General features: G+C 47.8%; 1 protein-coding gene across 1 annotated transcript in view; it reads right to left on the minus strand.

Annotated features, from left to right (window-relative positions):
• LOC144168195 (cytoplasmic dynein 2 heavy chain 1-like) overlaps positions 1-13,349 on the minus strand; it is a 65,441-nt gene that overhangs the window by 26,607 nt on the left and 25,485 nt on the right. The window contains exons 10-11 of the mRNA XM_077697231.1: positions 5,647-5,783; positions 2,455-2,692 (exon numbers count right to left, since the gene is read on the minus strand). Coding sequence (XP_077553357.1) covers positions 2,455-2,692; positions 5,647-5,783 — 375 coding nt within the window. The remainder of the gene's footprint in view (positions 1-2,454; positions 2,693-5,646; positions 5,784-13,349) is intronic.

The raw sequence follows: 13,349 nt of genomic DNA on the forward strand, positions 1-13,349 counted from the left end.
AACTGGGCTATATGCGAACAATTTTTTTGTAGTGTTGGAGAAAGCAGTTTTCTATTTCGTATTTATTACTTGTAACAACACCTTGCCATTCAACTTCAGCAATGTGATTTCGACGCGCATGCCACTTTTCAGTGCCAAGCGCTCTCTTTGTCGGCGCTTCATCGGCGATAATTCTTTCGGCCCTTGCCCGTACCATCGCTCCGCGATAGCGCTCAGTCTCGAGTGCATCTAGCTTCTGTTTCACTGTTCGTATCTCGGCCGTGAACTCGCCTGGCATTCGGCACTCTTCCCGCGTTAATTTTTCTAGATTCTCGCGCAAAATAGTTTCTTTCTTTCTCTCCTCTCTTTTTATTGCTACCGATCGTTCTACCGCGTCGATTTTAGTTTGCTCTTTGAACATTTCCCATTTCACACCGGGCCTCATTTTGTTGTCAGCGTTATGTTTTTCTATACGCATCATTAAGTTGCTACTGAACACTTCATCCTCTAATAATTTAGAATTCATCTTCCACAGATCCCAATTAAATTTTTTGTCTTGCTTGTTCGAACCTTTTATCGAAAATACGACCAGACAATGGTCACTGAACGTGACCGGCCGCACACAACAATCCTGACACAACGGCACCAAATCGAGCGTGACGTACGCTCTGTCTAGTCTGGCATGACTGGCCGCCTGAAAATGCGTAAATGTGACCGCTCGCCCACCCTCGAGACACTCGGCAACGTCTTCTAACTCGGCCACAGACCAGCTCTGCCGAGGTTGGATATGTAAGGTTTATAATGTATAACCACTTTACACTTTCATTTAGTCTTATCATGTGAAGTAGTTTAGGTGACTATTTGTTGTATAGCGCCCGTGCAGTAAGTGTCCCCCAAACTTCCACAATATCTCACGTCTAGCAATTGCATTTCTTGAACGGAAAAGCGTTCGCAGATGTGCGGTCGTGCTGCTGACCGCTGTGGTTGTTCACCCAGCGCAAAAAAGTGCTTCCTGCTCCCTAGTTTTGCGCTGTATGGTAAAAGTTTCAGTTGATTTTATTTCCTTAGTACCAATATTGACTTCGTTGACTCTCCTCCCGCCTTCAAGTGACCTTAGATTTTCCTACTATCGTAAATCCAGCGAAGCATCGCATGTGCCCTTGTGCAGCGCTTGTGTGAGGCGACCTTGACTCGACTTGGAGCTAGATACAGTGCACAAACTAACAAAGTAAAGAAAGGCACATTCTTGCATTCACAAAGGTGTTGTGGCTTAGTTTCAATTGAGCGAGCCAATTGCGACGACCCGTCGGCAGCCGGCGGTCTAAACGCTGGGCCGACTGACTCGATCGGAAGTTCGGCGAACCGTGCATTAGCGCAACCAATTGCCAGCTCGTCTCCTCGTGACGTCACACGAAAACGCCACAAAAAATGGGCGAGGGTGCAGAGAGGAGGACAGCATTTTCGAATTGCTTTTTCTACTAAATAAATTCGCGTAAACGCGCTCAGAGTGGTCGAAACAGCCTATGGACTCAGGACTACAATTTGCGCTAGTAATCCCGCAATGTTTACAAATCACTTCAGTGTCCCTTTAATGCGTATCTTAAGAAACCGAGAGGAAAAAGACTCCTTACTTATATAAATGCCCCGAAAACAAATGAACAATAAATAGAAACTCTAGCGAGTTTGGAAGGAAAGTTTTTTGGCTAACGGATAATGGGCATCAGTCTTATTTCTTTGCGAACTCTTGGCATGTAGAACAAACGTTCTCATATTTTCAAGTGCTCAGGGCATGCGCTTTGTCTGTGGTGCTCCAACACAAGGGGTGTAAAACTCGTTGTCCCGTAAACACTATGACAAGGTAACACGAGGCAAATACGGAGAAAAAACAGAAACGGGTACGGAGCGGCGCCATGGAGAAAGAAGTGTACTACCAGCGTACCAGCACAGTTTACGACGCATTCTCACCGAGGGAAAAAAATACAAGAACACCTCAGTTCGCTTAGGCGTCTAACTTCAACTGCACGCAGGAAGATTTGCAGTAGGAATAACGGAAATATAAAAAAAAACGAAAGTAATGTAAATAGACACACAGAAAGCGCCTCCTTCAGCATATGTCACGAAATACCAGAAAACCTGGATGGATTATCTATCCTCGACAACAACACACTCAATGACGTCAGCGTGACTGCAGCGTATGCTTCAAAAGTGGTTTTGAGTGATTGGTTCATAGCTGGCGCATGAATCGGAAGGCATCTGTAGTGGCGCTTGCTCATGGTACCACGACGCGGGTTTACCTCGTTCTTTTATTACGAGGCCAGATACACCGGACGGCGTACCGTGATATTGGTAGAAAATAGGTAAAAGATAAGTAAACTAGCCTTCTTGAGTATGCATGGACATGGTTTCCCAGGTGGCTGCGGGATCGACTGTGCTATTGCGGTTGTAGTTGGAGAAAATGACGAGTGAATTGGGTACCTCGAAGCGCTCCGCGGCGGATTGCACGGAGACAAACAGTCGCTGGGTGCGTCGGTACAGCTGGACGAAGCGGTGCGCGTCCCTCTCTGCGATGAGCGAGAAGATGAGGCTCTCGTCGGCCGCCAGGTCGTCGCTCACACCACGGAAGTGCAGCGGAAGGCTGAGGAAGCGCTTGATGTACTGGTAGTACCGCAGCCGCACCTCCTCCAATGGCGGCCGGAAGCAGAGTTGGCCTCCCCTGCGCGGACACCAACCAGGGCTTCCATACTTGCCCCACAATCATCTACACCTCTTCCTTACCCTCTCCTGTTTCTCATTCTCATCGCCACCCTCGGGGGACTTCTCCGCTAGGCAAAATATCTGGCTTGCTTTAGATCTGGAAGCAGCTGTCGATTCTTGGAGCGAGCAAAAGGCACAGTAGTGGGCGGCTTTTATGTGTCCGTGTGTGAGACCTTTTCTATTCCCTTACAATTGCCCTCCGTATACAAAGAGAAATAGGACGCTAACAGGACTGTGCCTCGTTCCAGTCCTGTTAGCGTCCTATTTCTCTTAGTATACGCAGAGTAATACAATATGAAACGTCACCAACTAGCCTCACGCTGCGCCCTTTTGAACTATAGCCCTTACCTAGGATATTCTTTTCGACAAAGCTGCATCATGAATGGAAGAGCTGGGAATCGCGGTTTACACTCGTTCATGCAGCCGCTTTAGCGGAAATCGATCTGTACACATTTCGGCCAGGAACAGCAACTGCATACGTACAGGCGAAACAGAAAGTAAACGAAGCACGGGTTGGAGATTTTGAGGCGTTTTCTCCAAAATGTGCCTAGCCAGCAACCTTACAATGACTTTTTAAGAAAGTCATTCTAAATTAAATCCGGCCGCACATACTCTATTTATGCTGGCAGCAGCATAAAATAGAAATTCCCTTTTTTGTTTCACCTGTACAAGAAGCACGCGCACCAATGTAATATCGAACGGTGCCTTAAAATCATGAAGAGTATGTGGGCAAAAGCTGCTAAAATATCCAATTGACCGCAGGTTACGCAGCAAGCACTGGAAATAAAAATTCGGTGAAATAGACAAATGAAACTAAAGCAGGCTATACAGCGCGTTCAGGGTATTTTGTTTGTACAATTCAAACATGATAACTACCCGCCGCGGTGGCTCAGTGGCTAAGGCGTTGTTCTGCTGAGCACGAAGACACGGGTTCAATTCCCGGCCGCGGCGGCCGCTTTTCTGATGGAGCCGAAAAGCAAAAAAATTGGGCCCATCTCCCCGCGAGGGGGACTCGAGTAAATGCGTCGCATAGGGGGTGGGTGTATTGCGTTAATGTTTAGTGTTTGGGGAGTTGGTGGTAGTGAATGCGTTGTGTCAGTAGCTTCTTGACGTAGTTTGAATGAGTCAAGGATATAAGGCGCGTTCGTAGCCTCCCATTTTGTGTCGGCTTTGTGGCGCAGTGGGTAGAGCACCATGTACATTGCGTTCCGCCCGCAGGGTCGAGCGATCGAAACCAGGCGCCGGATAGTATTTTTTTATATATAGTGTAGGGGGAGGGGTGCGGACAACGACGGTGCGGACTACGACGGACGTCAACGCGGGTGACATCGTGAGTTACTGCAATGCTCTGCATTTAAAACGCCCGTGTGTTCGAGATTTCGGCGGACGTTAGAGATCCCCGGGTGGTCAAAATTAATCGGGAGCTCTCCAGAACGGCGCGCCTCATCGCCTGCATTGCGTCGGCGCGTTAAACCCTACAATCAATCAAATCAAACCAGTTCCGAAGGGCGGAGAAAATACAGAAGTTTATAATGTGTGAAAAACGGAAACGACGGCACATACTTCGAATTTTGAAAACGGCAGGAAAGATTGTACGATGAATGATATTAACAAACTAACCGGGGTTAAAACAAAGAGAAAGTCGGGTACGTAAAGAATTTCATCGCCTGCTGAGTTGTGAAATGTATTTAGATTACGAACCTTCAGAAAAATAATGATTGGTAAAGATATATCGGATAGATTTAACTAGTTCGGCCATGTTTGTAAGGAGTATTATTTCTGCGTTGAATAATTAATGCGCGGAGAAGACATCTTTGTAATGTTCATTACGTGGGGCGTCATGGTTTTCTTGAATTGAACAGCACGCACAAACCGCTTCAGTCTTCCCATTGTTCGCTTTTAAGGCCAGACTTTTAAAGATAGAGGATATACACTTTTTTATATTTACTTGCAAAAGGATTCATATGAATGAAAATTTTATGGCCCCCTAAAAATTGTCAGACGAACATTTTTTCAAACTGCATCTTCTGGACATCAGTACGTGGCTTCGAGCTCCATACCAAAAACGACCAAACATGTTAGTTGAAGAGGAATAATAAATTATAGTGCTAATGGTAAACCAAAATATGGCTGGAAGTCAGCCGTTAATGATATCCTGATCTTATTTTTTAGTTTTGTTATGACATTTAGTTCCGCGCCATTTTCTTCACGCTTGCAGTGTTTGGGAGCACACGGAGCACAAGTTGTGTACTTTTCCACGATTTCCGTCAGCGCGGGCGACCGCATCAAGGTTACTGCGGGATAGAAAATTATCCACAGAAGATTTCTTAGGCTCCTAGAACACCTTGAGCCATGCGGTTCTGGGTTTAAAGCTCTCGTGGGTTCCCTGAGAGGCCAAGAGCCTTCGTTTTTGACTATCCTTCCGACCGTCCTTTTGTATGTGTGGGTGTGTTTGTCCGTCCCCTATGTTTCGTGTTTAAATTTAATCCTGACTATACATTGCCCAACCATCCGAAGTGACAAGTCCAGCGCTGTGCAGACTGACCTCTTCTGCGTCATTAGAAAAGCTTCTACCTATTCCTCCCCCTGCCTCTATTTCTCCCTGCCATAGTTGTGGCACAACGAAAGAGCGGTCTGAACCTTTGTTCGCGAATCAAAGGAGGTGCCAAATGGTGAAAGCAGGAGCCAAACTATCAGCACCATAAAGCCATCGATAACTCGGGTGTAGCCGCAAACATTCGAGGATTCAATGTTGCTGTCATTAATGACATACAGTCGCTTAATTGCATCCATGCGCGGATGTGTCCCACTACAGACGAAGCAACGTCCAAGTCATGGATAACACCGTGTGTACCTTCTCACTGTGGGCGCTAATCCTTTAACGTGATTGGTGCTTCACTGTGCGAGGGTCACCTGCAGGTGAGCTCGAGGCGTGTCTCCGGCAGGTGCTGCAGCAGCGTCTCCAGGCCGCGCAGGTACTGGCACTCAAGTACCTTGTACAGCTGCCGGTCCCAATGGGCCCTCCAGGGGCGCACCTGGTCGGGGGATCCCTGCACACATTCGGAACCACGTGACTTGTTCGCCTTCTTTATCATTACTTCATGACGTACTGTCAAACCTCACTCTCTCCCGCATTTTTCTGCGTTTCATCTTCGTGCCAGTTGCGCTTATTTTATGCCAAACATATTTGGGGAAAAGGCGGCAGGTGCTTTGGCGTTGATTGTAAAAGCATTTCTGCCATTAGAAAGAGCCTGAACCACGATGTATTCAGGGTGCCCCAGCTATCACGCACCAAGATTTAAAAAAAAAGATAAATCGTGTTACCTGAAGAACACCTAGTGTATAATGTTTCAAGTACAGTGGAGTAGCGGCCAATAAGTTTTTGTTAATGAGATTTAATTATTATAGTTAATTATCTAACTCGAGAAGTACTCTTCTAGTCATTAAAGAGTCAATGAGACACTTGTAGGCACCCACGAGAGTCATCTAACTATGGTGTTTTCAGCGACGACCTAATTCCGTACTCACTTATTCTGATTGATAAAGATGATAAAGAAATGCCGCGACACATGAAAAAAATACCACGTGACGGTGCTCCCGCTAGCCGCATAAAGAAGCTCCCTCAAATAAGCTGACTAAAAGCAAATGCTTTGCCTGTCCCACGCCCGAAGAGACCGCGCATCACCTTGATAATGGCGTGCATGGAAGGAGCAGAAACAGGAAGTTTCGCGGGGCGCGTGGGGCAGATAACGCAAAACTTGATCGCGATTTCTTTTTTTTTTCTTTTCTTGATTTCATTTTGGCGAACTCAGATGTAGCCTGTTCGAGGGCACTGCCTTATGATGCGGGCGGGAGTGCCGTCGCGTGGTATTTTTCATATTTCGCGGGGTTTCTTTGTCAGTCAAAATAAATGAGCACGCAATTCGATCTTCGCTGAAAATACCGCAGTTAGATGCTCCTCGTGGGTACCTACAAGTGCCTCATTCACACTTTAATGATTAAGATAGTACTTCCCGAGTGAGAACCTAATTATATAATTAAACCTCATTAACGACAAAATTGATGATCGTTGGATGTTTATGGCGCAAGGCCAACTGGGGCAAAGAGCGCCAAAACAATAGTCGATGATAGGGGTGAAACCTTAAACACTAACTAAAATCAGCAAAAACAAAAGTAAAATCACAACACGACAATGAGCATGGCTGGTGTATAGGGCCAGACTTCATGATGCGTGATAGGAAATGAGGTTTAAAAACTTGACGTCGGACAAATACTCAAACACACGTTTCACGGAAACAATGGCATCATCACCTAGGAAAAACGATGGATGTAGGGGGATATGTTGTCTGTAGAGTTCTCTGAAGTGTTTGTGTCGTGTTGTGTGAAGTGCCTTGCATGTGATTAGTATGTGCACTACGGATAGGGCCTCTCCGCACCTGCTGCACTGGGGTCTAGAAGATCCCGTCAGCAGATACGAGTGCGTTGCATGGGTGTGCCTTATCCGCAGCCTACCCAAGGTGACTTCTGTGTGTCTGTTGCGTGTGTCAGTGGTGTATGGTCCCAAGCGTGGTTTTATAGCGTGTAACTTGTTGTCTGTCTGTTCACTCCAGTGTGTTTGCCATGTTCTGCGCAAGTGTTGTCTTATGTGTGACTTGAGGTCTGTATATGGTACGGTTGTTATGTCTACAGTGTTCCTGAGAGCAGCAGCAGCTGCCCTCTCGTCTGCCAACTCGTTTCCAGCGATCCCAGCGTGTCCTGGGACCCAGCAGAGGAGCAGCTGATGCTTCCGCGCATACACAGACATGATAGTGTTAAATACAAGATTAACTATGTGGTTTTTTGGGGGTGTATGCGATGACAGTGCGCGAACAACACTCAAGGAATCTGTGTAGATGATAGACTTCGGAATATGATTTTCAAGTATGTGTCGTACAATCAGTAAAATTCCATATGCTTCTGCTGAAAAAATTGTTGTGTGGACGCTCATGGTTCTGGCTGCACTGAAATCCGGATCATGAGCAGCGCAGGAGACCATGGTGGAGGTTTTAGACGCGTCACTGTAAAATTCTGCAAGTGGGTATTTATACTGCAGAGACAGAAATTGCTGCAGTATTGCAGCTCGCGGTACCCGATTTTTGTCAAGTTTCATAAAAGAAAGGTCGCACGACACAGGACGAACTTGCCAAGGCGGTAAACTGTTTGAAAAGGATGATCTGTACACATCTAGAAACGAAGCACTGAGATCCGAGGCTCGCTCTTTCACTCTAAGTGAAAAGGGCAGAGGAACGGATGGGCGATTTACAAAGAGCAGAGATGTGAATGTATCGTTAAAGACAGGATAAAAAGGATGATTATTCATCGATGAAATTTTAAACGCATAAAGCAAGTCCATGTATGTTCGTTGGTTCTCAAGGCTCCACTTATTACACTCAACATAAAGACTCTCAGCAGGGCTAGTGCGGAAAGCACCCGACGAAAGACGAAGGCCCAAGTGTAGCACTGGGTCAAGAATTCGCAAGGCTGTCTTAGTCGCCGACCCATACACCACACTGACATAGTCCAAACGAGACCCAACCAAAGCAGTATACAAGCGAAGCAAGAGTTCTTTGTCGGAACCATAGGATTGGTGGGAGAGAACCTTAAGTATATTCATTGTTTTGAGACATTTATTTTTAAGTTCCTTGATGTGGGGAATGAATGTGAGTTTGTGATCAAACACCACACCTAAGAACTTGTGCTCCTTATTCACAGGAAGCGACACACCATTAAGAGTAATGTCTGGGTCCGGATGGACCCCGCGCTTCCTGGAGAACACAACGCAGGAGCTTTTTGCAGGATTCAATTTAAAACCATTCTTGTCTGCCCAGCCGGCAAGTTTCTTTACACCAAGCTGGACTTGACGTTCGCAGATTGACATATTACATTATTTATAGGATATCTGGACGTCATCTACATACATGGAATAAGAGATTGTGGGTGGCAGTGCCTTACCAAGAGAGTTCATTTTTACTATGAAGAGAGTGCAGCTTAACACACCACCTTGTGGCACGCCATTTTCTTGCACGTGAACCCTTGAGAGTGCACCACCGACTCTCACTCGAAACGTTCTTTCTGACAGGTAACTGACAAGAGTGTTTAACATGTTACCCGAGACACCGAATGACTTTAGGTCACTGAGGATCCCGTACCGCCAAGCGGTGTCGTAGGCCTTCTCGAGGTCGAAAAACACAGTTACACAATACTGTTTATGAACGAAGGCATCCTTTATATACGATTCAAGAGATACGAGTTGATCGTTCGTGGATCGCCCCGCCCTGAAGCCTGCCTGGCAGCTCTCGAGAAGACCATTGTACTCGAGGAAGTACACGAGCCTGCGATTGATCATCTTCTCGAGAAGCTTGCACAGGCAGCTCGTGAGGGCAATAGGACGGTAACTTGAGGGAGACGACGGGTCCTTTCCCTCCTTCAGGAAAGCTACAACTATAACCTCCTTACAAGAGTTTGGAATGTGCCCCGAAAGCCATATCTTGTTATATAGGTGTAAGAGTGTTAGAAGAGTGTCTGCGTGTAGGTATTGTATCATTGTATATGTGATGTTGTCTGGGCCTGGAGCTGAGGGTTTACACGTGCTCAGAGCAGCCCTCAGCTCATGCAGTGAAAACTCTGAGTTATAAGAAGATGTTGACCTATTGTTATCTAGTATAGGCTTCTTTTCGGCCGTTTGTTTGTGTTTCATGAAAGTGTTTGTGTAGTGTGCTGAACTGGACACGTGTTGGAAGTGTTGTGCGAGTGTGTCAGCCTGGTCTACGAGTGTGTCCCCTGTTGTGCTGACCAGAGGCAGGCTGTGTGTTTGTTGTCCTTTGAGTTTACGTATTCTCGTCCATACTTTCCGTGTGTCTGTGTAGGAGTTATTTGATGTTATGAATGTACGCCAACTATCGCGTTTTGCCTCACGGCGCACACGTTTTCCGAACGCCGTGGCCCGTTTGAACAAGAGGAGGTTACTCGACGTCGGGTACCGACGAAGGATACCCCACGCCTTGTTCTGGGCCTCTCGCGCCCGCCTACAGTTCTCATTCCACCACGGCCTCCGCTGGTTGCGCGGGGCACCAGAGGCGTGGGGAATGGACCTTTCGGCGGCGTCGAGGATGTGCGCCGTGAGCAGTTGGGTAGCTTCTTCAACGTGTAGGTGTCCTATGGATGTGTGGTGTAGTTTGGATGTCTCTGTAAATGTATTCCAGTTAGCTCTTGCTTCATTAAACCTTTTATGGGAAGATGGACTGCTCGGGCCTGTACCTATATGCGTTAATGAAGTGGGGAAATGGTCACTACCATATGGGTCTGTGCCCACGCCCCATTCAAGACATGGAAAGAGAATTGCTGAACCAATAGCCAATTCAAGATGTGAGTATGTGTTGTGACCTGTGTTATGGTATGTAGGCTGTTTGTGGTTGAAAAGGCATACTCCAGAGGATGTTAAAAACTTCTCTATCAGGTGACCTCGGGCATCCGTGCGAGAAGAGCCCCAAAGAGAGTTATGAGCATTAAGGTCGCCTGTAAGGATGTACGGTTCGGGCAGCTGGTCAACCAGCGCCTCGAAGTCAGAGCTCGAAAGTAAGACATCAGGAGGAATGTATATGGAGCATACCGTTATCAACCTATTAAATATTATTGTTCGAATTGCTACAGCCTCAAGGACAGTGTTCAAGGTGACAGGGTGGCATGCTAAGGATTTGCGGGCAATTATGGCCACACCGCCAGAAGAGTGTGTGCAGCCATCCCTGTCTTTCGTGTATACCAGGTAACTATTCAAGAAATTTGTGTGTTTGGAATTAAGATGTGTTTCCTGGACACACATTAAACTTGGCTGATTGGCATGCAGAATCTCATGCACGTCGTCAAGATTATTCAGAAGGCCTCTGCAGTTCCATTGAACAATGTTTTCTCTTCCCATTATGATGTGTTAGAGCTACTGGAGTGTGATTATTTATGTAGGGTCTTTCGGGGCTTGCACTCTTGGAAGGGGTTTTCTGACCTTCTCTACTGACCTGGACGTCGCAGCCCGTTCCTTCCGCTGCGATGAAAGCCGGAAGGGCTCGATGTCCATGTCGTCATCTGATGGCAAGGGGGTGCCCAGCGGACTGGGCCCCCTTGACGTGGTACCCTTTCGGGTGTTCTTTGCCTGCGCTGCCAGTGCCGAAGGCGTGGGGAGCACCACAGGTGGCACAGGCAGTGAGGCGGGGGAGGGGGTCGCTGCGACTGCCTCCGTCTCCATCTCCGTGCCCTTGCGTGTGCTTTGGGCCGGTGGAGAGGAAGCAGTGGATGCAGCGGCATCCCCAACAGACGTTGTTGCCACCACAGCCGCTGCTGGGTGAGCGAGCGGTTCGGAGGTGGGTTGGGCTGCCATAGGCAACCCAGGGGGGTGCGGGGGCGGGACCAAGTCCGACTCGCGGTACTGGGTCCCCGCCGAAACCAAACGCCGCTCCGCCCCCCGGCGAGCTGCGTCGGCGTACCTGCCCAGAGGGAAGGAGGCGAACCTCTCTCGCGCCTCTGGGAAGGTGATGTTTTCGGTTATCTTAAGGTTAATGATTTTTTTTTTCAAGATGAAACTTTTCACAAGCGCGAGAGTATGCTGCGTGTGGACCCTGGCAATTGGGGCAGGTGAAGTTGGTTGCAGTGCAGTTGTCAGAGAGATGATCATGCTGGGCGCATTTGGCACATGTTGTTCTGCCTCGACAGGAGTTGGTATCATGCCCGAACCTCTGGCACTTGAAACAGCGCCTCGGGTTCGGGATGTACGGTCGGACAGAACAACGGATGAAACCTGCATTGACATGCTCGGGCAGTGTGCAGCGGTCAAAAGTCAGGATCAGATGTTTGGTGGCTATTTCTTTGTTCTCTCTCCTGATGACAATGCGCCTTACTGCTGTCACGCCTTGTTCTTTTAGGCCTTCGAGCAGATCAGTCTCTGTCTCGGTTAGGAGATCTGCTTCAGAGATCACACCTTGACAACTGTTGAGGCTGCGGTGGGGTGTGACCCTGATCTCCAGATCTGCCATGCGGGTTTGTTTCAGGAGGATTGTGGATTGCTGCTTGGTTTTAACTTCAACTAGCACTTCACCAGTTCTGAGTTTTTTGGCGTCATATGTTTTGCCGATGATACCTTCAAGGTATTTAGAAACAAGAAATACCGATTGAGAGGAAACCGGCTTCGATTTGTCCACAGATTCCATGATCAAAAAACGAGGGTAGTTATCTGGCTTTGGGAGCGAGATAGAAGGCAAAGAAGGAAAAGATACTTCGGTGCGGCCCCTTTTAGGGGGCCGATCACGTCTGGGGGGGGGGGGTTTGATTTATCCATATGGCATAGGAAAAAGCAGGGAGACGGGGGTACTTTCTTCTTTGACCTTACCCTGGTAGTCAAAGAGGTCCCGGAGCTCCCTGCCTGGTGAACAGACAGGGAGCCCATCCGCCGGAGCTTGACCTGGGCTCCGACGGCCACCGTTCGTGGTTTCTAACCCTCCACCTATAAACACATCGCCACGGTTGGATCCAGCTTATGTTTGGGGGCTCGGGGTCCGCGGTATCGCCAGTACCGTCACCAAGATTGCTCAAGGTGCCCCGTGCGGGGATTAACGACAAAATTACTGGCCGCTAATCCACTGTACTGAAAACATTATGTACTAGGTTTTAGTCTAGTAACGCCATTGCTCTTTTTTAACATTTTGGTGCATGAGCTGGGACTTCCTGTATATTGGGAAAACTTACCGAAATGCCTGTACTAGTGGCATGGCGCATGCATGTTCGCATAGTTTAGCTCAAAGGAAACCCCTGGGCAAATTTCAGGGGAACCATGTGTACATAACTGAGAACATCAACGTTCTATTAAGTTAAAATTCACGTTGGGTTTCTGGTATAAACCGAAATGTTCGTTAAAGCAGCCTAGACAGAAGGCCAGCTAATATTACGGTAAGGGAAACGGCTGGGAACTAGTGCAATAGAGTGCCGGGAGATGGCGAAAAGTGTGTGTCAAAAGAACACGGGACGGAAGCGTGTGACCTTTGCAACAGGTGTATTGTTGTGCGTCCGTTGTAAGCTTGTCAAGTGGCGTCTCATCCGGAATAAATGTGACCGCAATTCCGGACCTCCAAGGCGTTGTTATTGACCTGCGGTTTGCCTGGCTGGAAACGCAGACCGATGTTTTGACAGCGAAGCTGTTTAGTAAATGGTAATTTTTTGTGTCCGCAGTTAAAAATACCAAGAAATTGCCGAGCGCGAGCACGTGAGCCCGACCCTCGTAGTGACCGCCCGGCAGTTCATAAAACCAAGAAAATGCCTAGCGTTCGTGTGTGCGTGCCTTGCGACAATCGCCAAGTGACCCCTGCGCACGTTTGTCAAGCCAAGCATACCCACTTAAAGAGATTGGCCAAGATTGGCAAAAAAAAAATCTCCATCGTTCGCCGTAATCGTGCAAGACTTGCTCGGAACAGGAAAGGCACGTCATAGCGTACGCCCCTGCAATGATTATTACTCCCAAAAAATCGAGGAAGCTCACACTTATAGCAACAATTACGGAGTAAAGGTCGTTGCGGCAGCGAGGAAGAAGCAAATCGGCT

This window comes from Haemaphysalis longicornis, unplaced genomic scaffold (genome assembly GCF_048455015.1).
Source record: "Haemaphysalis longicornis isolate Haplotype H1 unplaced genomic scaffold, Haemaphysalis longicornis Haplotype H1 scaffold_2, whole genome shotgun sequence".
NCBI classification, from domain to species: domain Eukaryota; kingdom Metazoa; phylum Arthropoda; class Arachnida; order Ixodida; family Ixodidae; genus Haemaphysalis; species Haemaphysalis longicornis.